Source organism: Gymnoscopelus microlampas, assembly GCF_963454915.1.
Source record: "Gymnoscopelus microlampas genome assembly, chromosome: 2".
NCBI classification, from domain to species: Eukaryota; Metazoa; Chordata; class Actinopteri; order Myctophiformes; family Myctophidae; genus Gymnoscopelus; species Gymnoscopelus microlampas.
In genome coordinates, this window is record NC_139939.1 from 43,754,212 (window position 1) to 43,779,676 (window position 25,465).

General features: G+C 43.0%; 1 protein-coding gene across 4 annotated transcripts in view; it reads left to right on the forward strand.

Moving 5' to 3' along the window:
* Positions 1–25,465, forward strand: part of rhbdl3 (rhomboid, veinlet-like 3) — an 81,588-nt gene that overhangs the window by 45,759 nt on the left and 10,364 nt on the right. For all 4 annotated transcript variants that reach the window (XM_084047024.1, XM_084047026.1, XM_084047025.1 and 1 more), the window contains 3 exons: positions 5,109–5,333; positions 7,307–7,455; positions 20,832–20,944. In XM_084047024.1, the coding sequence (XP_083903150.1) occupies positions 5,109–5,333; positions 7,307–7,455; positions 20,832–20,944 (487 nt within the window). The remainder of the gene's footprint in view (positions 1–5,108; positions 5,334–7,306; positions 7,456–20,831; positions 20,945–25,465) is intronic.

Here is a 25,465-nt window from a genome sequence, read left to right on the forward strand (position 1 = left end):
TGTAAAAGCTTCTCCAACTTTCTCTTTTTAGTCCTATCTTTCTCGATCTCGTCTGCATGCCTCCTTTTATACCATAAATCTCTTTTCCTCCCCTATCTCTCGCTCTCTCTCTCTCTCTCTCTCTCTCTCTCTCTCCACTTACTGTTTAAATTCTCAGACAGAGACTGTCTGCTGTGTATGGATTCTTCTTCTTTTTTTCTTCGTCTTATTCGTTTTGCTTCTTCTCTTCCTCCTTCTATCCCCCTGTCTCTCTCTCATTCTTAAGGTCTCTGCACTGGTTCTCAAACATTTTCGTGTCAAAGGACCCCCAAATTGGTATGTTTGGTCGCGGACCCCAATTTGAAGAGATTTTGCATCAGGGACCCCCAGAAGAGGAGATTACTGTTAAAAATGTTAAAAAAAAAAAAAAAAAAAAGTGATACATTTTTTTATGCTATATTCTCTCATTTAGCCTGGGACCCCCTGGAATCCCCCCAAGGTCCTTCAACGTTTTTAGGCCGCGACGCCCCCAAGTAATCATATTTGAACTGGGGACCCCCCACCCTGACAAGCACTTGGAATTGTAGGAGTTAAGGCATTCAAATTAGTTTGACTCGCTTGTAGATCGGCTATTTTTTTTTTTTTTGCATCTTTCTTATATTATTTGACAATTTGGCCAATATTGCAAATACTTTTGTACTTTTACTCAAGTACATTTTGAACGCCAGACTTTTATTCGTAACAGTATTTCTACATTGTGGTATTGTTACTTTTACTTAAATACAAAATGTGAGTACTTCTTCACCACTGGACTGGTTAGCAGCATCAAACAGAGAACGATCCCTGTCTGAATACCACTCTCTTGTCCTTCTTCTCTTGTCCTCCTGCCTGAACCCTCACACCACACAGTGAATAGACAGGAATGTCAGCCTTTCTCTCTCCTATTTTATTAGAAAAGAGGAGAGGAAATGGCATCCGTTTGAATGAGGAATCTACTGTGTTTCTGGACTATAGAACTGAAGGTGTGTTTGTGTGTGTGTGTGTGTGTGTGTGTGTGTGTGTGTGTGTGTGTGTGTGTGTGTGTGTGTGCGCGTGTAAACCTGATTCTGATTCTGTGTGCCGTTGGTGTGTGTGCGTGTGCCGTTGTTGTACACGTTGACCTTGCTCTCTTTGCTGTGTGGTCTGTAAGTGGTCGTGGCAACTTCACAGTCAATTTCCCACAGTTGTCTGTCTCTGACTTCAAGGCTCATCAGGGGTTGACACTAACGGTTGCCCGACAGCCCGTGGCAAGTAAAGAAAACGTTCGGGCAAGTGGAGTTTGCTTTCCGTCTTCATTAAATATTATAGGCTATTTATGAAGAACAATGCTACCTTTTTACAACTGCACTCATTCTGTTTTTTCAAAGTGACTGTCGCCACTCGGCAGTTGTCGATTGTATTAAACATTATTATTTTTTTAGCGCAAATTTTACCTATCATTTTTGTAATGAAAAATGTACTTTTCGGGCAAGTAGGCATGACCTTTGGGCAAGTAGAACATGACCCGTACTTGCCCGACGGGCAAGTGGGTCTGAGTCCTTACAGTACGTTTTAACAGCGGGCGACTCTCGGGCGATCGCCGGGCGACATCGTCCAAAAGATAAAGAAAATCCATCTTTCATCGCCCCCCTGCCCACTTCGCCCTATCGCCAGTAGTTGCCGGCTCTCATAGACATATAATGCACTTCCGGAAAATACTATCCTGATCGCCCGCTGTTAAAACGCACCGTTAGTGTCAACCCCTGCTCATGATTGGCTTTTTCTGAACTTTATCCGTTAACGCTGATCCCTGACATGATAATAATAATAATAATAATAAAAAGACATTGGAGAGGTCCAGAGGAACTATATCAAGCATCTGGTCATCCTATTGATATTTTGACAGTGTTTTGTCAGATTTCATTGTCCATATATTTTCCAATAGAAGTGATAGGTGTGTTGTACTTTATGATGTCACGGATATATCCGATGGGTTTCTTTAAAACAATTTAAATGATTTATTATACTCTCACACTTGCTCCAAAAGGCTAAAACTTGCGGGTTATACTTCATAATCACAAGCAACCGCTCTTGCTGAATGCCAAACCTAATTTACACTTTGTTGCACGCCGGTGTCGTACCAATCTCCAAGCTCACAACGCATTTGCGATGCAAACGCATAGTGCGTGTGTAGATCGGTTATTTTCAGGGCACGAAAATAGCCAGTGGTCTGCAAAGTGGGGTCCAGGGACCCCCTGGGTTCCTTGAGGGGTTCTGAATGGACCCTAATAGGTCTGTAACTCTGACAGTGTACAAATGCAACCAAATGGACCCTTATGGGTCCATTTGGTTCCATATTGTACACTCTCAGAGTTATGGGGTCCTTGTAGTTAAAAGCAGTGGTAAGTAACTAAGTATTTCCAAATTTCTGTACTTTTACTTCCACTCTATTTATGCCACTATTATTATTTAAAAACTTAAATAATTGTAATTACACTGCAATTATTTAAAAACTTTAGTTACTAGTTACTTTGTAGATTTTGATTATTATTACAAAACATACATTAAACCATTTTGGGCTGGAACCCCTATTTGTAACTACAGTATACCTTTCAAGACGAGAACCCCTTTTGGGGTTATTGTTGCTATGTACAGTATATAGCAGCATACATATTTGTAATTTTTTAATACATATTTGAAGTTTTTCAGAAAACTCAAGTCAGGATTTAGAAGCCGTTTTTAGAATCGGCCTCAGCTCTAAATGGGTTAACCCTTTTTTAGAGAGAGAGCAGTATTGATACTTTTACTGAAGTAAAGAATTTGAGTACTTTTTCCACCACTGGTTAAAAGGTTTGAGAACCACTGAACTATAAGCATCAGTATCAGTGGGAAGCTTGAAGCGCTCCATGTTCACTGATCTTTTTTTAGCCTGGAGTGTGAAAGTGGAACATATAATTCGATGAGGTTTAATAACACTCTGGCTTTCCCAGTCAGTCAGAAATAAACGAACGTGCTTTCATTATGGATGTGACTCCATGGTGGAGGAGGGCAGACCGTCTGCAAACGCCTGCAATCTGTCGGACTCTGGAGTCCTGACTCCTCCTGAACGTCCTCTTCCTCCTCGCCTCCTTCTTTCCAAAAGGAGGCTCATGAATATTCCTAATCTGGGGTTTAGTGAGGGAAAGAAAACAGGCATTCCTCAAATTCTCTCAGCATGCGTGTGCCGTGTTTGTGTGTGTGTGCGTGTCTGTCTGTCTGTCTGTCTGCGTGCGTGGGTGCGTGCGTGCGTGTGTGTGTGCGCAAGTGCGTGCATGCCTACGTACATATAACGCAGAAAGACGGGCTGCAGCGAGAGAAAAGTGTTTTGGATGAGGGGAAGGGGCTTGGTGGGTGGTTGCTAGGTGACGATGGAGGCATTCTGTTGCCGTGGTGAAGTGGGAGGTGTCTGTGGCAGTGTGGTTGCTGTCACAGTTTGACCTACTGTACTGTTTATGAGATGAGGAGGGCTGAATGTGACATGCACTAGTGGACACTAAGTGACAGTTGAGTGACTGTACTTAAAGGACGATCTCCATATAATTGGTCACTAATGGTAAAATTGTACCATTTCTTTCTACTCGGTCTGTGGAGGGCTGTGGACACTTAAAAAACCTACCTACCAGTGACATCATTAGGCAGGGTTTTTCCCCCCACGTTTATTATCTGTTTTTTTTTTAACGCAAGAGCAATGGCTTCCATTATAGCATGCTAACTTTCCAGGAATAGAAAGCCTGCCGTTTCTATTAGCTTGGATTCCCCATTGATGATGTCATTGGTAGGCGGGTTTCTGAACTGTCCACCACAGCCCTCCTCTGAGACACAGAGCGAGTAGACAAAAATGGTGTTATAGTTTTAGTTAACTATAATAACCCTGGTGCTACAGTAAAATACAGGAGTAATACTGTAGATATTCTCTTCATTTCTCTGCATATTCCACCCCTCCCTTCATCTCCTCCTCTGTCCTCCCCTCCCATCTTTCATTCCTCCCTTTCCTCCCTCTACCTCCGTGGTTCTCAAACATTCAAATTTCAACGACCCCCATCATTCTGAGAGTATAGGCCTACAAATGGATATCTATTGCTACACACTAGAACAGTGGTTCCCAAACATTTTAGCTCAAGACCCAAAAGAGAAATTAGACATTTGCCCGGTACCCAAACTAGTGAAAGATATACAAGCTCACAACGCGTTGCCGCATTGCAAGCTTGTGGAACTTTTTACATTTTTATTTATGAAATACTTTTGAAAAAAATTGGAAATGTTTTTAATTGATGAAAAGTAGTGACTTTTTTTTGTATATATTTTTTTTATGTAGGAAACCCAACAAAAAGGGGATATTTGTCCGATATTGGTCAGCGACCCAAACATGGGTCCCAACCCACTGTTTGGGAAACAAGTGCACTAGAACATGGGTCTCTCTGTTACTGACATTTTCACAAAGAAAAGTATTAATCCATCAATTCAAATATTGAGTTTATCAACCTGCCTAAGAAAGTGTCCCGTCAGTCTGGGATGATAAACTGAAGTAGGACTCCTGTCCTGACCACTTAAACCCCATTATGGTTGAGTGGTGTCCCTCTGGGCTCTATACTAGTGTATTTTCTGTTTTCTGTCATGTGGGGAAAGCTTCAGATCGACAGGCTCACAACGCGTTGCAGCGTGGGGAAAAGCTTTCCCCACAATACGGATGCTTGACTTTAAGTGGTTGAAACAAACTGCCTGAAGGCTTGAAAATAAGTCAAATTATTTAAACATTCCTGCAACCAATAATGTTGATTTTGAACAGTTTGCGCACATGTATCACCTTTGTTTATCACACAACAGTTAAATTCCCAGTGTTAATTTAACTGTGACGGTGTAAAAGTGGACCCAAAAGGACCCTATAGGCTTCAAGTCCCAAAATGACCCAAATGGAACTGATCCAATCGGGTCCTACTTTGTACTCTCACAGTTAAATCAACGCTGAGGATTTAAGGTGTATTATTTTGTTATGCTATTCTCCTTTATACTTTTTTATTGTGCATTTTAATAAGTTTCACATTCATTTCTCTCTCTTCCGGCTCTCTCCCCAGATGAGCAACAAGCGCTCCAACAGTTTTCGGCGGGCGATCCTCCAGGGGGGCCGTCAGCTGAAAGGCTGCGCCCTGAGGGAGGAGGTGGGTCTGGGCCTGTCCCAGCGGCTGGTCCGCCACGTCGCCTACGAGACCCTGCCTCGCGAGGTGGACCGCAAGTGGTACTTCGACAGTTACACCTACTGCCCCCCGCCCTGGCTCATCCTGGCTCTCACCATCGCTGAGGTAAAAACATTCCTGCAACCAATGTCGCTCCTCAATAATGTCGCTCCTCAATAAAAACAACATAACACTCAAGTAGATATTTTGTCATCCAAGTTGTTGTAGAGCAGTGGTTCCCAAACACTTAACCAGGGGGGTCCCCAAATAATTTTGGGGACCCCCCAGATGATTAGCTTAATGTGCAACATTGTTTTCTCACTCAACAGTAAACAAGCCAACATACAGTGTATACAGGGTATCTGCACCTTTCCATTTAAATGTAATGACTTTTATGACTTTTTATTAATGTCAAATTGGCCAAATTGTCAAATATTACGTAAGAAAGAGGCAAACATTGTGAAAATAGCCGATCTACAAGCTCACAACGCCTCACAGTGGGAGGCGTTGTGAGCTTGTAATTTGACTATTTTCACAATATTTATCTGTGGAACTGAGTCAAACTAAATGTAATGCCTACAATTCGAAATGCTTTTCAGTGTGGGGGTCCCCAGTTCAAATATGATTATTTTGGGGGGTTTCTGCCCTGAAAAGTTTGGGAACCCTTGTTGTATCAACGTTATCCGTAGACACGCCAAGCCACGTTGAGACAATATATTAGACATTTAATTCGGTATAGTATTCACTATCTCGGTCAACCTTTTTAACTTCAAGGACGCCCAGTTTGAGATGCACTAAAAAAATCAACGGGGGTCTGTGGTCTAATTCAAGGTGATCTTTACCCAGCGGAGCTTTCTCCCTTATGTTTCCTGTCTCTCTACACTGTGGACTATCAATAAAGGCAAGAAAAGGCATGAAAAGCATGAAAAAATAACCCGAAAAAAACAAAACAATAAAACACTAAAACACTTACAGTAGATACTTAAGTACCTATCTACTACCATGGCATTCAGAGGTTCGAATCTGCCGCACTGCATCCATCTTGGTGTCTATTATTAGGCCTCTTTTAGGGGGGGAGGCTTGCAGGGACTGGGAGGGCGATCTCCTATGGGCTGGGGCGGCGCCTGTCAGTGAGTGTATTGAACGGAAGGCAACCACAAAGACACCCATGTACCTGTCAAACTACTTCAAAAACGTCAATGACGTCCACAATCACCCAGATTTGGCTCTAACAAGGGATTACATTTGTTCTACTGCTTTAAACAAAAATGTGGAACGGTGTCATAAAAACATGTGAATCCTTACTCTCCTTCAAAACCGCTCTAAAAGAGAACTTACAGGTTAGCCTGGGACCAGACGAATCTGCCTGTGTAAAAAAAAATTGCCCTCAGCGATTTGGGTCTGGCCCCGCTCCGTTCTGAATCCATTTCCTGCTCCCGAAGTCTGGGGTGACCAATCAGGGCCCAGTATTCAAATATGGGAGACTGTAATTGGTAGTTGGTTGTAGGTCTAACCAATTGCGTCGAGAGCCATTCTTTTGATCCCGCCCCTTAGAAAAAAAACGTCCTCATGGAAGCACCAGACTCATATCCACGCAGTGATATAGTCTGGCTACACAAGGCTACTTAGAGGTGGCCCCCGGAAAAAGTACCCCCCCCCCCACCCCCACAACTGTTTACTGTACTTTTTTTTTCTTTCTTTTTTCTACCCGTTTATATGATGTTTTTGCGTAGTAGTGTATATTTATCTCTCATTAAATGTTTCGATTAATTGTGTACAAAGGACCCCATTGGAAACAAGCCATAGTGCTTTCTTGGGTTTAAAATCCTCTTAACAGACCTTGTATTGAACTGTACTTCCCTGTGCTTGTCTTTGCAAACTGTTAATACAGCATTCAATCAATCAATCAATCAATCAATCAAAAGCAGTAGGATAGAGGAGCAGAGCTACATTGCGTATAGGGTTTAACATAAGTGGCTAACAAGGTTTTTAATTATTTGATTTGATTTTAACAAAGATGGCTGGAGGTGCTGTCTCCTTTTTTTCCCCCTTAATCTAATGGCTTACCATGTGTTCATCGCCCTGTGTTTTTCCTATAGGTTGTGGTGTTTATGTACTATGGCTTCCAGCTGGATCGCTGGGTTCTGCAGGTGTCCAGTCCGTCGTTCCTAAAGGGCCCGTTGCCTTACCACCCCCAGTTACGAGCCCAAGCCTGGAGGTTTCTCAGCTATGTCTTCATGCATGCTGGGTGAGAGACCGAGTTTCATTTCCTCTTACGTGTGTTAGCATGGTAAAAAATGGTGCATTTATATAGCGCTTGTATCCAAAGCGCTTTACATAGATTGTGCATTATATTCACCCATATCACACACACATTCATACACTGATGGCGGAGGAAACCATGCAAGGCACCAACCTGCTCATCAGGAGCAATTAGGGCGTCTTGCTCAAGGACGCTTCGACACTAACTCTGGGGGAGCCCGGGATCGAACTGGAAACCTCAGGGCTTCCATCTGGCCGCTCTACCGGCCACTCTACCCCTGAGCCACAGCCGCCCCCATGAGGGATTAACATGGCTCACGTGTACGGATTCCAAGGCCCCCACGGTTTAACCCATTAAAACCGGGAAAGCATCTGTGTCATTGTAGATTTTAGCTATAATGCGTATGAGTGTGTGTGTGTCACGATTTTTCAAAAATAGCAGGTATACAAGCTCATAGCACGTCACTTCGTGCCACGCCATGAGCTTTTAGATCTGCTATTTTTTTTTATGTTTGAAAATGTGTGCAAACCTTTTTAACTCAAATCTTTGCTTGAGATGGGGGTCTGTGACCAAAAACTGTACATATAATTCTGGGTGTGCTTGACATGAAACAGTTTAAGCACTTACGTCTTTCAGAAAACTGTTAGGATTTAGAAGGCATTTTGTAGAAGGTCTTAAAGCGTTAAGATTGAGGATAAACCTTAGCATTACCTGGCTCCCTGCATGAGGAGAATGCAGCAGTTGAACCCAGGTGAGAACCTGGCCAATGGCCATCCTTTGTTCATTTCATCGATTAATATAAATCCCCGTCCAGCCGTGAAGGAGGATGGAGGCTGAGAGGAACAGAGAGTGCTATAAAGGGAAAGAGCAATCTTAACCACTGTCAACCTGGCGTCCCTATTTTGGGCCTGTCATTATATAGGCGGAAATGTTCTAACATAAAGCCAACATTTTCTCCACGCAACACTGTCGTATGACAATCTATAGAATAGGGCTTAAGTGCTTTCGCTTTCAGAAAGCTGAAGTGTTTCACTCTTCTCCTCGTCATTTATTTTTTTATTTTGAGGCCAGGCCAGATCATTCAGGTTTAATGACCCCATTGGGTAAATGTAGGCTCAGTCGGGCAGTAAAGAACACCGATAAAATGGTCATATAATTAGATGAACCTGATGGAGCTGCAGAGGGATGAACTCTATTGACGGTGGAGTGTGGCAGAAAGATAAACTGGAAGGGAGGGAGGAAGGGAGCATTTATTAAAGGGCTGGGAGACACTAGACACTGTTTAGATGGTAATGGATATTCAGATGTTACTTGTGAAAAGGGACAATAATAATATTAGTAGTAGTTATTAGTAGTAATATTTTTGTGCATGTGTGGAGGTGCTGCTATTTGAGTGCTAAATCTGCTGGTTTTGTTTTTTGGGGTTGAAAATAAAACACAATCGGCACACCTCATTGGATATTTGCTTAATCTTGCGAATAATAGAGTAGCAGGTTTTTTTGTGATAATCTTTAAAATGTCTTATATCAATGAATCGCAAATCACAAAAAAAAAGTCGAATACATTTTTTATAATCTACTAACCATTTAAGCCCTTCACTTGTACAATGGTGGCATGCAAACATTTTGAAAATAAACGATCTACAAGCTCACAACCCGTCGTGACGTGGCGCATTGTGCGATGCATTGTGAGCTTGTAGATCGGCTATTTTCACTGTGTTTTTTTTATCGTTCATTAATACTCATAATCGAGGCAAAGGTTTGAAATAATCGTCATCGGACATTCTGAAAAATGAGTACTTTTACTTTCAGTAATTAAGTATATTTAATGTGAATACTTTTGTACTTTTACTCAAGTACATTTTGAATACCGGACTTTCATTTTGTAACAGTATTTCTACATTGCGGTATTGCTACTTTTACTTTAAGTACAAAATGTGAGTACTTCTTCCACCACTGAGTAGCTGTAGTGTAGATGATTCACGGACATCCGGTGTATTATACACTCCTCTCCGGGAGTCCAGGGGATGATGCTCAAATCCAAGCCCCCTGTCTGTTTCAATAACGTCACGGTAGACCTCCCCTCACCTCCCCTCCCCATCTCCACTGCTGCTCATGCATATAATTATCACATCGTTTGAAAACAGAGGGTTTCATCCCTCTCTAAATATGCAGCGCTACCTTGTGAATGAATATATACCGTCCGTACTGGTTGAAGTGTATCAAGTGTGAAATGCTAGAAATAGACACATACTCACACGTGTTTGCATAGGCCATTGGTTCTCAAAGTGTGGTCCAGGGGTCTTTGGGGGGATACCAGGGGGTCCCCAGCAAAATTAGTTAATAAAGCGTCACAATCATTTTAACCCCTTTATCCATATTTTATATAATCAGTGACGCGCTACACGCTACGAGCTTGTAGATCTGATATTTTAGAAAAATCTTGAAAATGTGTGCAAATCTTTAAATCTTTTCTTTTAAAATAATAATAATAATAATAATAAACTTTATTAGCACCTTTCATGACATGAAATGCAGCGCAAAGTGCTTTACAGAGCAAGAATACAAATACAGTTACAACCAATTTAACAATAAAGCAAAAAAAATAAAATAAAATAAGATAAAAACAAAAGCATAAAACAACATTATCTTTCCACTCAAACAGAGAGCGTCTCCTTTCAAACCCCAATGGTTCTATTGAGCCCCCCGCCCACAGGAGTAGCCCAATTCTCTCACAACTTGCTACAAAAATCCCTCATGAAAAACTATATAATCTCCTACATTTCATTTTCCACCTTCACATGTGTCTCCTTCTCTAATAATCAAAAAGTGCTATATATTTCATCTCGCAATCTACTTCCGGATGGTTCGTTTTGCACCTTCTCTTGCCACATCGGTCACGGGAAAGAAATAAGCACTGCCGTGGTCTATGGAAACGACGAGCCCAAAAGTGCACCCAAATAAGCCCACAATCGCTTATACAAACAGTCAGACCTGGCAACGCAGCCTACGCCAATCATGCGTGAGAGATCTACAAGCTATGGGGCAGAGACGCCACCGTATCTTAGCAACAACTACAGCGCTCACTCTCATTGGTCGTGTCACGCTAAGAGCAGTCTCCAGACAATGGCATCTCAGAGAGCTTGCTGTAGTGTTTATATATCTATGGCTGTAGCCATAGATATATATAAAGGCTTAATCTCTCAAGAACAGATTCCGACCTGCGGTGGAATCTGTCGGAGCGGTTCGTCCTAACCAGTGCGCATTGGATAGAAGTGGGCGTGCCTTCAGATCAGGAAGTGGGCCGCGCTTTACCCAATCAAATGTAGTGGGCGGGATTCACGTGTCCATCCACCATGATCCACCCTCCCCCCCTCGAAACTAGCCGAAACTAATTTAACAATAGCGTCCTCGGAGCGGACAAAACCACGGAAAGATATTCACATTTTAAATTACTCTTTCATCATAGAAACAAGTGGGCTTATAACCAAAACCATCCATGTTCTCTGGGAGAAGTGGTGTTAGTGTTCCGTGTAGAAATATTGTTAGTGGGAATGAAAACATGGTCGCACCAACCGGAAGTGATGCGCTATAGGCAGACATGAAACCGGTGTTTCCCTGCGCTCTAGTCTAACATTATACTCCTGCCAGACTCCACAGAATATCAGAAAAGCAGAGGTCGCTGTTTTTCATTTTCTGTGGGGTCTGGCTACGCGAGACTAATAAAGGCTAGATGACTCACCCGCGCTGCTGGCCAATGGAGTACGACGTCGCCACATGGCGGCCATCTTGGGACGGTCATTCATAACATTATGTCTATGGTGCATATACTTTGAAATAACCATAGCGTGCTCAATTTTCATCCGATTTTCAAACGGTTTGGTGTTTTGTAAACACCAATGATGTAGTTATGATATTATTGTATTAAAAAAAAACATGATTATAATTATAAGTATGCAGTATCATAACTACATCTTTGGTGTTTACAAAACACCAAACCGTTTGAAAATCGGATGAAAATTGAGCACGCTATGGTTATTTCAAAGTATATGCACCATAGACATAATGTTATGAGTGACCGTCGCAAGATGGCCGCGGTTGAGCTACACTTGCGCCGCCCCCTTGAGCCATCTAGCCTTTATATATATCTATGGCTGTAGCCATCACAGTCTAGCCTGGGTGCCAGCCTGCTTCGCTGCGTTCGGCGGACTTTTTTTCTCTCTCCAGAGAGAAAAAAAAATCCGCCGAACGTAGCGAAGCAGGCTGGCACCCAGGCTAATCACAGTCAGTCGCAGCGACGACGGACAGGGCGCTGTGATAGCTGCCATGTCGCTAACGCTAACGTGGTTGTCATGCCTGCAGCGGCTGTGCAATCACTTTGTCAACAATGCACGTTCGTGTGGTGAATGTCAATATTGCTGCTCAGTTAGTCCATTGTAGCTGGTGTATGTTTGTGTGTGTCTTCTGGAGAACTATGTAGCTCCACAGCAACTACAGTAACTAACGTAATGGCAGGACCGCCCCGTGCTACGCATGTTAGGCTGCATTATGGTCATGTAGTAAATTCAGATAATTTCGCTCAGATTAGAGCAGTGCTTATCAACCCTTTCATATTCCATCCTGATTGGCTAAAATGGCTTCCAAAGTCTGCAGGACTGCTCCGTTTGGACCAAAATGCCTCACATTATGAACACAGCATGCACTTTCCGTGCAACTTTGCACCCACATTCCCACTATGCCGAGGAAGAAATTCCACTTGAGATTTCTCTAATCAGCCTCATGGTGGCGCTATAACAGCCCGATGTGGAGAGTCAGTGAGAGCTGGATAAACGAGGTAAAATGTGTCAAAAGGAGTCTGTACGGCTGTCGATACATGAACACATGACGTCGGTCGGAGAGGAGATATTGTGTCTTTTGGACAAACAGCAGCGTGGTGCTGATGTTTGTTGTGTGAAGCAGCTTAATGTCAGAGTGTTTGTGTTGGAGCGCCTCAGTGCGGCTGCAGAGTTCATGTGCAACCTCTTCCAGAGAGAGACAGAGACACTAGAAACTCTGCTGGAGAAAAAAAAACACTGCTGGGCATTGACTTTCATATGGACATTGATCTACACACTGCAGGTATATCTGCTACACACACAACATCAAACTAAACACTACAGGTATGATGCAGCGTTTGCATTCCAGCCAGCATGCCAGCGTAGTTCCCATATGGTTTCAAGGTGGGCTAAACCATATGGACCCCATGTCAGCAATGTCAGCGGCATCCACTTCAGTCCCAACTGTGATGCCCATGCAGGCTATAAGTAGCTTCTACCTGGCCCTTAGGTGGGCCCCAACTAGCCATGTTTATGTGGGACCAAGGCGGGTCCTAACTGGGTTTGCCCATGCAGGCTTTAACTGGGTTCTACCTGGGCCCTAGGTGTACCCTAACCAACCAGAGTGCAGTGCCCATCGCTCCAATTGTTGTGACGTCAGGGCTCTCAATACTGCACATTGGTGGAGGAGGAGGGGCCGCAGGGCGACCGCACACATCGCTGAACCAATGGTAGCCCACGGATGTTTCCTCTGGGGATTTACAATCTGCCCCTCTATGCCACATATCATCCGCACTACAGGGTCTTCACTGACCGAGCCACGGCCCCACTGGCCCTCATGACGCTACGCCACTTATATGAGTTGCCAAGTGGCCGCGGGCGTTACATGGGCGTGGCCGCGGGCTAGACGCGAGCCCCCGCGTAGCGGGGGCGAGCTTCTAGTAATAGGCAATACTGTGAGGACTTAAAAATCAACCAACGAATCAGCTAAAAGCAAGAGTGAAGAAATAGGTCTTGAGCTGTGCTTTAAAGCTATCGACAGAGGCTGCCTGTCTTAGGTGTAATGGGAGTTTATTCCACACTGTCGGTCCGTAAAAGCAGAATGCTGCTTCACCGTATTTTTTATATGTCATTGTAGGCACCTCGAGCAGGTCAGCACTTGAAGACCTGAGGGGCCGGTTTGGAACATATCTCTCTAGGCAGTCATAGAGGTAGGAAGGTGCCAGACCATTTAGAGCTTTATAAACTATTAAAAGAATTTTAAAATCAATCCTAAAAACAACCGGGAGCCAGTGTAGTGAAGCTAGAACTGGAGTGATATGTTCTCTCATCCTAGTTTTAGTTAAAATTCTGGCTGCCGCTTTTTGAACAAGTTGTAATCTGTCAGTTGTTCTCTTTGGCAGGCCAGAGTAGAGTGCGTTGCAGTAATCAAGCCGAGAGAAAACAAAAGCGTGGATCAACGTTTTTGCATCGTCTAACGACAGATAGTGTCTAATTCGCGCAATATTTCTAAGATGAAAGAAAGCAATCTTGGTGACATGATTAATGTGTGTATTAAAATTCAATTCAGAATCGATAATAACCCCCAGGTTCTTTACTGTGGTGTTACTTTCTACAGCCAGGTTACCAAGTCTACTTATTATTGATTCTCTCTGCTCACTGGAGCCAATTATGAGAACTTCTGTTTTATCCTCATTTAGCTTAAGAAAGTTCTCACTCATCCAGCATTTTATACTGGACAGACAGGTCAACAATGGGTCTAGAGCGCAGGGGTCGTCTGGAGCTACCGAAAGATACAGCTGGGTATCATCAGCATAGAAATGGAAGTTCACTCCGTAATCGGCGATGAGTTCTCCCAGCGGTAGTATATACAGGGAGAACAATAAGGGACCCAGAATTGAGCCCTGTGGAATACCAGAGCAGATGTCGTGTTTGTCTGAGTCAAAGTTAGCTAGGCTGACAAAATAGCTTCTGCCTGTTAGGTAAGAGTAAAACCAAGACAAGGCTGTGCCTGACAAACCAATCCAGTACTCCATGCGTTGTAGTAGAATTAGTTCGCCTTTTATAGTAGAAATAAAAGGCGAACATTTTTAACACAAATCTTTGCTTCTGGGGGTCTCTGGCACAACATATTTTCAGGTGGGGGTCCGTGGCCACATACATATCAATTTGGGGGTCCTTGGCACGAAAACGTTCGAGAACCACTAGCATAGGCTCATGAAACACAGACACACACACACACACACACACACACACACACACACACACACACACACACACACACACACACACACACACACACACACACACACACACACATACAGATATGGTACTTATACGGTATTCAATAAACCTTCAGGCATCCCGAAAAGAAAACATTTAATTCTTTGCCTACATGACCCAAAAATAGGGACAAACCAGGCTGAAAGTGGTTAAACCGTAAGAAGTAACCTTCACGGCCGCTTACATGACCAGGAGAAATGTTTCTCTTTACCGCCGTCGTATCCCTTGAGTGTCCATACGGGATCATTTACACTGCTGCTGGCTCTTTAAAGACGTTTGTGACTGATTTGTCTGTCTCCACATTGCACAGTTGCCTTCTCACATACACACACACACACACACACACACACACACACACACACACACACACACACACACACACACACACACACACACACACACACACACACACACACACACGCACATGCATGCAGGCACACACACACACACACACACACACACACACACACACACACACACACACACACACACACACACACACACACACACACACTCATGCACGCACACACACGCATTCATTCATGCAAGCACGCACACACAGACACACACACGCACACGCGCACACACACACACACACGCACACATTGCACTCACACCATGTAATCCCTTCAGAACTGATCCTTCCCAATCCTCAAACAAAAAAACGAGTGCACAGCTAAATCCAGAGTGTTAATGTATCTGTAAAAGGGTAAATGGTCAGTTTTTATTATCCCTAGAGTTAAATAAACACTCTGGATTTTATTATGTCTTTGCTGTTGGTCAGAAACCTAAAACATCCATATTTCCAACTTTTTTTAAATGTTTTTTTTCCCCGTAAATGAATGCCATACTTCATCATACAAGAGTGTCACACTTAAAGTAATACTAGGTAACTTTTTCAACAAAACTAAAGTTAAATTGTATATCTTTTGTGAGTGGCAAATGTTTCACAACACCCACTCCATGAATTTCACCCCCGAAAGCCTTTTCTATTATAATTTCTATTGAAAAGGTGGCTCGGTGAGCCTTTCCCGCGAAAATGACGCCATCCGGCCGGAAAACAGAAACGGAAATGCACCGGTTTCCTGTTTGGCCAGGAACTACCGCGCTAATAACAAAAAGGAATCTCACGCTGTTCTTAAGAGATTGTAGGATTTGAAGATCGAAAAACAACAGGAAAAGAAAACACGGCTCACGGTAACTAGAGCTCCACTGGCTAAGAGAAACGATCCACAGATAGTATAAAACAATTAAAGGAACGCTTTTTGAAACGCTTCCGTCTTCCGGTGAAAAGAAATGGAATTCTGGGTAACAGAGGAATAAACGAACGGCCTGCAGTGACGGTAGTGACCAGCAGAGGCTGCTAAAATCGTTATTTGTGGACCTGCATTGTATTACTTTAAGTAGTGAAAATAGCAGATCTACAAACAAACGGTTTTGGACATACAAGGTTTCCACCTGACAGCAACGATGTGTAAAGATCAGCCCAACAAACCTGGGTACAGCACTGAACACTCGTCTCTCTGCCCCCCCCCCCCCCCCCCCTCTCTGTCTTTCATAGTTTGCACATGTTGAGAAAGATATGAGCACACAACAGAAACATGCACTCACATTTTAAATGCTGTATTTTATTAGGCAGCACCATAGATGATAGGGAAGCACCATAGGAAGCACCCTAGATGACAGAGAAGCACCATGGGAAGCACCATAGGAAGCACCATATTAGACAGGGAAACACCATAGGGAAGCACCATGGGAAGCACCATAGAAGACAGGGAAGCACCATAGAAGACAGGGAAGCACCATAGCGAAGCACCTTAGGGAAGCACCATTGTGTGTGTGTGTGTGTGTGTGTGTGTGTGTGTGTGTGTGTGTGTGTGTGTGTGTGTGTGTGTGTGTGTGCGTGTGTGTGTGTGTGTGTGTGACTGTGACTGTGAAGCTCATCGTAAGGTGCTTTGGATAAAAGGCACTATAGAAATGTAGCCCATTTATATAAATGCATTGAAAAACTAAACTCGGGACATTCAAATGTACTTGTTGTTGAGTGTCCAGAGAGAACATCACAGTCATTTGGACACAATGGGACCTCTGGTAGGGAGACAGTGATCTATGCTGCCGTACCGCACAGTCACTCATCAGCAGTGTGTGGAAACACAAAGGCTCTGCTATCTGGAGAGGAGCTGTTGATCTAATCAATAAGTCACATTGTCTCATTGTCCACAAGACAGAGTCTCTGTATTTGTGTTAGAGCTGGGAGGAATAGGCCTGTTTTAAGTTCAAATAAACATAATTCTGAGTGTCGTGCTATGAGCTTGTAGATCTGCTATTCTTTGAAAATGTTTGACTTTTTTTTTAAGTGAACATTTGTAACTCAAATCTTTGCTTCTGGGGGGTCCCTGGAACAAAATATATTGAGATGGGGGTCCGTGGCCAAATACATAATCATTTGGGGGGTCCTTGACATGAAAAGGTTTGAGCACCACAGATATAGCAACATAAGTTTTTTTCAAAAAACGGTTAGGATTTAGAAGACATTTGTAGAATATATATTCAAAGATTTGCACACATTTTCAGGATTTCTCAAAAATAGCAGATCTACAAGCTCATAGGTGCCGCGCTATGAGCTTGTATATCCAAAGAACTGGGGAAATGTCAGCTGTGTGAGTAAGTAAGTATGGTCAATGACAGAAAGAGGAAAGAGTAGGACAAACCGTACTATATGAATATGGAAGAGAGACAGAGACAGCGTCACAGGGGGAGAGAGATCTATGCAGAGAGAGTGGGAGAGACGAATACCGAAGCAGAGAGAGAGAGAGAGAGAGAGAGAGAGAGAGAGAGAGAGAAAACAATGAGTGACTGAGGCAGAAAGAGAGACAATGAGAGAGAGAGAGACCAGGCTAGGCTACAGATTATGCTGCTGCTGTCCTTTTGCATTCTGCTGTGGCACCCAAATGTGTCAGTGCTGCTGACTGAATGTGGTGGGAAGGACTCTCTAGGCATGAAGGACACACTGTGTGTGTGTGTGTGTGTGTGTGTGTGTGTGTGTGTGTGTGTGTGTGTGTGTGTGTGTGTGTGTGTGTGTGTGTGTGTGCGCGCGCGCGCGCATTCATGTCTTTTTGTTTATGCCTGTCCTTGTTTAACCCATTAAAACCGGGAAAGCGACTGTGTCATTTTAGATTTCTTTGGCTATTCAAAAATGGAAGATATACAAGCTTGGAGATCCGCTATTTTTGAAAAAAAATTAACATTTGTGCAAATCTTTGAATATATATATTATTGTTTTTAAAGCAAACATTGTTAACTCAGCGCTTTGCTTCTGGGGGTCCTTGGAACAAAACATTCGGAGATGGGGGTCGGTGTCCAAATACATATACTTTTGGGGGGTTGAGAACCACTGGTATAAAACATATGTTTTTTTCAGAAAACCGTAAGGATTTAGAAGACATATGTAGAAACTCAGGTCTTAATGGGTTAAAAGCAGACATTATGTGACAATCTGTGCACGTACTGTACTGCATGTGTCTAAAGATTGTCACAAATCCAAAACAACCGCACTCTTCTTCAGAGACGTCATCCTGAAACACAAGCTGAGAAGAGATTTGGGTCATTTGCAGCCACAGCTCTCTGATAGAGAGCTGTGTGTGTGTGTGTGTGTGTGTGTGTGTGTGTGTGTGTGTGTGTGTGTGTGTGTGTGTGTGTGTGTGTGTGTGTGTGTGTGTGTGTGTGTGTCAGTGGTTTACCGCACCCTCCCCACCCACCCACCCACAAAAGAAAATTATATATATATTGGTCAGTGCGGAAAGTCTTAATTTTGTGTTGTATTTCATGTTCATAATTTACCACTTTAACTGTAATTTAAACTATTAAATATCTAAATGCGTATGTAATTTTGTTGTTTACTACTTTAACCACTTTGAACCCTAGTGTCCCTTTTCTTATCTTGGCAATGGAAAACATTCCACAAAAATAGGCGACCATTCTGCCAAAGTAGCAAATCTACAAGCTCACATGATATATTGTAAGCTTGCTTCTATATTTGCCAAAGACATTTTGTGTAGAGGGAAAAAAGGAAGGGGCCAAGTACAGACTCCTAGGGGACCCTGATCAACAAACTATATGGGGTTTAAGTGGTTAAGAAAGAATACTTTAGATTAACACTATCAGCTGGAACCGTCATCTTTTCAGAGCGGCACTGCTGGATATGGATAAGTCTTATTATTATAGACCATTCCAGTTATAAATGGTCAAATCATTACTGCCTTTCAATTCAAAGTCCCACTAAACTCTGTAATTCAAGACTCTCATTCAAAAGTTTAGTCTGTCTGTCTGTGTGACTGTCTGTTTGTACGCCTGTAACTTTCACCCAAAAATAAATAAATGTATACTGTATATAATATATATATATATTAGGCATGTAACGATTTATCATAAATCGATTCAAATCGATTCAAACTGGTGACAATTTAAATCGATTTAATAAAAAATGTATCGTGATGCAAACAGCAGGGGAAAAAAGAATAAAATACAGGATCTTTGTAAGAGAATTGATATAAAAGAATTAAAAATGTTCAGTAATTTACTCGTATCGTGAGTTGAGTGAATTGTTACATGCCTAATATATATATATATAGCTTGATTAGCTCAATTACTTAACTGCATCACATAACGTCTGTATTGCGGTAATACAGTTTTTTGTCCCCGTCCTACAGTATGTGTGTGCTTGTGTGTAAGTTCACATGTGCATGATTATTGTGCAGTGGTGTGCGTTTGTGTTGAGGGGTTGTGTATCTAGTGATCTATTCATGGGCATGTCTGTGTCATCTGGTGATAGAGCAGATGCTGTGTGGGTGGGTGGGTGCTTGGGTGGGTGCTTGCAAATGTGTGGGTGTGTGAGGGTGCATAATGACTTGGACTCAAGAGCAAATGACAGAACGGTGATAATGAGTGATAATGCTTGAACCACTTAAACCCTATACTTGTTTGAGTCCCTCAGGGCTCCATACTTGTGACATTCTGTTTTCTCTCTACACTCAATAACTTTCGCTGAAAATAGCCGATCTACAAGCTGCAGATCTGCTGTTTTCTGCAAAAGGTTTCCCCCAGAATACTGATGCTGCGGTTTAACTCATTCACTGCCAGACTTATTTCTGGCTGTGTTTGCTCACTGCCAGCGATTTTCTTTTTTTTATACCTTTTCAACTGGTCACAGAAAATGTATATGCATTATGATCGCTTGTCTAACCGTTTGTAAACACACCCGGTATCAGTGTGCGTCGCCCAGAGAAAAAACAATCCAACCGCAACGGCCCCTTCTCTTGTAGCAGCATGTGAATGTACCATCTCTCGCCAAAAATGCACGCTTTTCTTACCTTTTCAACTGGCCACAGAAAATGTATATCCATTATGATCACTCATCCGGCAGTTTGTAAACACACCCGGTATCAGTGTGCGTCGCCCAGAGAAAAAACTATCCAACCGCGACGGCCCCTTCTCTTGTAGCAGCATGTTGAAAATAGCATGTCTCGCGAAATGCAGGGCAAAAAAAAGGCAACTCAAGATACAGCCGTACAGCTGAATTCTCATCGAATGTCGTCCTTGGCGGTGTGGGCGTTTGGACGAATTCTCGTCCATTCTCGTCCTTGGCAGTCAAGTGGATAAACACAGTGCTATCTGAGCATGGTATGCTTAAATTGGGAAGCTTGACTCACAGAGAGATCTATACTCTATATCGTATCGACTGCTATATTTCGTAGCTGTCGGGCAGAGACCTATTTTCTCCTTATTTTTACTTTTATGTTTTTTCGTAAATGAATGCCCTTCTTCATCATAGTACAGTGTCACACAAAAACTGTAGAAATAGCCGATCTACAAGCTCAAAACGCATCGCGACACGTTTTTAGCCTGTTGATCGGCTAGCCTATTTTTAGCATGTTCGAATTAGAACCCTGGAATCCTGAGTGTGCCTGTGTCTGCCTGACGTTTCTTCAGTTAAGGGGGGAGTTTTTCGTTGCCACTGTCGCAAAGTGGCTTGTCTCAGGGTGGGACAATGTCTGCTCTCAGCTCTATATGTAATAATGCATTTTATTTATAAAGCACTTTACATTCTTGTGAATCTCAGAGTGCTACAGGGTTTAAAAGCATGGCATAACAACAGCATAGGCAACCAAACAATTACATGGGACCCAACTAGGCTAAACTAAAGGGTCAAATTAAAACTAGTGTGTGTGTGTGTGTGTGTGTGTGTGTGTGTGTGTGTGTGTTACAGAATAGAACATCTGGGTCTGAATATGGCCATGCAACTTCTCGTAGGGGTTCCTCTGGAGATGGTCCACGGAGCACTGAGGATTGGACTGGTCTACGTGTGTGGTGCACTAGCGGGTGAGTCACACACGCACGCGAGTCACGCACGCACGCACGCACGCACGCACGCACGCACGCACGCACGCACGCACACACACACACACACACACACACACACACACACACACACACACACACACACACACACCTCTACGGACACACTCATGTGTATTCACAAGCACAAACACACAGATTTTGCATACATTTCCATCCAAATGATTTGCACTCAATTCCATCCCATCTCAAACACAAACACACACACACTCTCTCTCTCTCTCTCTCTCTCTGTCTCTGTCTCTGTCTCTGTCTCTCTCTCTCTCTCTCTCTCTCTCTCTCTCTCTCTCTCTCTCTCTCTCTCTCTCTCTCTCTCTCTTTGGGAGTAACCTCCTTTTAAGTCCACCTGCCGTTCATGTGTGTTTGTGTATTCATAAAGACCCTATCAGCCTTCAGGGGGGGGGTTCGTCTGGTCAGTACTATTGTGTGTGTGTGTGTGTGTGTGTGGGGGGGGGGGACAGATGGCTGTGTGTTCTTCTGTTCTGACCAGGGGTGGTGGTGTGTAGGGGGTTGTTAGTGCTCCCATCAAAGACTGTTCTGCTTTGACTATGTGTAATAGGGTACTACCCCCCCCCCCCCCTACATAATAATGGGAGTCATCTCAATCGTCCATCAGCAAAATCACACACATGCACGCACGTGCACACACACACACACACACACACACACACACACACACACAATAATAACACAACTGACGTGAAGAAAGGGGGTTGAGATGGCGAGGAGAGGTGGATAATAGGAAAACAGAGAACTGGTGATGTGAGAAATATATATACAGTACTCAGGTTTCAAATGAACTCGACACATAAGGGTCCATTCTACACACGTGATCTCTCTCAGATAAATTCATATGTTTGTACTGTGTAGGAGGTTAAGAGAACATGGGGACACAAGCCAATGTAAATGTAATGACTCGAGTCAAATAAGATGAAAAGACATCTCAGAGTCTGAGGACCTGAGAGAAATAAGCAACCAGGTCTATGAAAACAAGCCCAAAAGAAGTGACTATTAGGCCACATGAGCACTTTAAACCTACATGCATCGGCTATTTGAAATGAGACGATCTACTGTGTGTGTGTGTGTGTGTGTGTGTGTGTGTGTGTGTGTGTGTGTGTGTGTGTGTGTGTGTGTGTGTGTGTGTGTGTGTGTGTGTGTGTGTGTGTGTGTGTGTGTGTGTGTGTGCGCGTGCGCGTGTGCGTGTGCGTGCGCGTTGCTTTGCTTTATCTATCACTGCACACTGACATTCACCTATCTTTTAGTCATGGACATGGACATGGTCCAGACATTTCTATCTATTTATTTGTATTGGTGTCCAATCCATGGGATGGCTGGGATGAGATTATCTGGAGTGGAAATATTGGACTACTTTTTGAGATGAGACTTTGAGATTATTTGTAGCCAGGAGCATGATGCTACAGAGCTATGTCTATCTGTCTCTGTGTGTGTGTGTGTGTGTGTGTGTGTGTGTGTGTGTGTGTGTGTGTGTGTGTGTGCGCGCGCGCGTGTGTGCGTGTGTACATGGAGGTCAGTGACAGAGACCCAGGGGATCCCAGTTGTGTTGGCCTGTAGCTTTAACCCCGCAGTGAAATGAGGGGGAAAATGGGCCATAAATCACTCACACACACACACACACACACACACACACACACACACACACACACACACACACACACACACACACACACACACACACACGCGTTACACAGGCGCGCTCATGTACACCCACCCACACACAGACGTCTGCTGTTTTAATTAGATATCGACCCACAATTGAATAGAGGTAGTTGTTGCTTTGGTTTTTTTGTTCACTGTGATGTTTGGGCTTTTATTCTGAAGGTTGCAAAAGTACTCAGAATTCAAACGGAACGTAGGAAAGGGCTTTTGATTTCTTTATCTCACATGTTTTTGCATGAGAGCTGCAAGGAACGATTGTCTTCGTAATTGATTAATCTGTTGATGATGGTGATGAGGCAATAAAGTAAGAAATGATGGAAAATGGTTATAGGTTAAGTTGTACCTAGTCTCGCGTAGCCAGACAACTATGGTCTGCTCCTCTTTTCCCTCTACACCAAATCTTGTTGCCAAAAATAGCCGATCTACAATGCGAGCTTGTAGAGTAGCTATTAGCATGTTAGAATGTCCCCAGATGAGGGACACCTTGGTTCATGTGAATTATTATTGGGGAAGGGAGTAACATGAAAAACATTAACAGACATTAAATATGTCTTAATCAACACAAACAATACTACTCTCTAGATCCATGGTCCTGGGGGTCCGAGGACCCCCAGGGGTACTTGAGGGAGTTCCAGGGGGTCCCCAGCTAAATGATATTTTAGGCACCAAATGGACCCTTATGGGTCTGTAACTCTGAGAGTGTAGAAATGGAACCAAATGGACCCTAACGGGTCCATTTGGTTCCATTTCTACACTCTCAGAGTTACATTGACATAGATTTTACAATAGAAATTGCGGTCCAAGTGATATAAATGCCATTAAATGGGGGTCCGTAGCCCTAATGCATGTCAAACTGGGGGTCCTTGAAATTAAGATGGTTGAGAATCACTGCTAGAGGCGTAAAAAATCTTCTCTTATGGGGGTCCCTGGCATATCTTTTGAAATGGGGGTCCGCGGGCTATTAAGTGTCAATTTGGGGGTCCTTGACATGAAAAAGTTTGAGAACCAATGCTCTAGATGAGATGAGATCCTTATATTTTACAGTAACATTGCCAAACACCTAGGTAAGCGTATACCGTGATACTGTTGTAATATTATCTATTTAAGGTATACTGTGCACATGAGACAATCTATTAACCACAAAGCAAAGCAAATATTCCAGCCCACAACGTGTCACGAAGTGCTTGTTGTGAGCTTGGCTATTTTTGGTCCAATTAAACTGACTAATTCCAGGCAAAATTCCAGTCCACTTCACTGATGCCAAACTGCCAGAAATATCTCCCAATGACAATCTCCTGCCAGTCTCATTCACATGTTCTGATCTTGTATGATTAGTAGGAAGGAAAGTCTGCACACTGTATATCAGCTCCCAGGGATTTTATTAAAGTAGAAGTTAAGGATGGGGTGGTTAGAGGACCATCAGTATAGCATAAAGCAATAATACAATGTCAAAGGACAATATGGAAAATAGAAATACAAATGAAGCTGATATACAGTGTGCAGACTTTCCTTCCTCTCCTAAATGCACATATTTTATTTTATTCTGTTTTTGGGGATGTGAGTGTTTCCCTCTGGACTCTGATCTTGTACGAAACATATTTGAAATCAGGCTGATGTGTCTCAGTACCTTGCTGCTGAAGCATTTTGATTGTCCTGACATTGTCCCTTTTACACAACCGATGGATCAAGGCGGCTTTATAGAATGTCAAACTTGAGAATTAGATTGTCTGTCAAGGGCCGTATAAAATAATACCATAACACCTGTATACTTTTCCTAGAACAGGGGTCTTCAACAGGGGGTCCGGGACCCCTAGGGGGTCCTCAGAGTTACTACAGGGGGTCCGCCAAATCTTTGTGATATGATTTTTTTGTTTTTACATTAACCACTTGAACCCTAGCATTCCTTTTCTGAGGAGAACTTTAGCCAAAAATAGCAGATCTACAAGTTGTGAGCTTGTAGATCGGCTATTTTTGGCAAAGAGTTATAGGTGTAGAGGGAAAAAAGAGTGCAAACGTTTATCTGAAACACAATTTTATACAATATAGAGGGGGTCCCTGCTTCATCTCTCTTTCAGTTAGGGGGTCCTTGGCCTGACAACGTTGAAGACCCCTGTCCTAGAATAACGTTGATGGTCTGAACATTTCACCGGATACAAAAGACAGTTGTATCTGGTGATACGTAAAATATTCACGCATTCATTAGATTAGGTTTTATAAATCAAGGTGGATGGGTGAGTGGGAGGATGGGGGCATAAAGGGGGTCATTGGTGACTAATCCTTTATAGGTTATTGAACACATGTAACATTAACTTTGTTTCAATACATTTTGTGTCACTTATTTCATTACCAAAAAGAAATCAATGAAACCATGTCAGGAAAAGACAGAATGTATTTTTAAAACCTTTTCAACAGTTAGTCCTTGAAACCCTTTGTACAAGTGGGGCACATCAGTTACCAATTTCAACACAAAAGCTCCTTTTGCTGACTTAAGGGAGATATGAGGGTTCTGCTGGATGCCGACAAAAACCTGCCCTGTGCTTCATTTGAAAGAAAAACAATAGTCAAACACACAGGGGCTCAGCTGGAACACCCTGGGGTCAGAGCAGGGGTCAAAGGTCAAGAGAGAGGACCCAGCTGTCTCAGAGAGAGAGAGGTTGATGGCTCTGACCCCGCGCATGTTAATGAACAGAGCGGACACAGTAAAATCCCTCTGTTCTAATTGATTTACAACATTTTTGGGGTTTGCAATTTACATGCAATTTACTTGCATCATCCTATAATTCTACAAAGACACATTTGTACGAATGG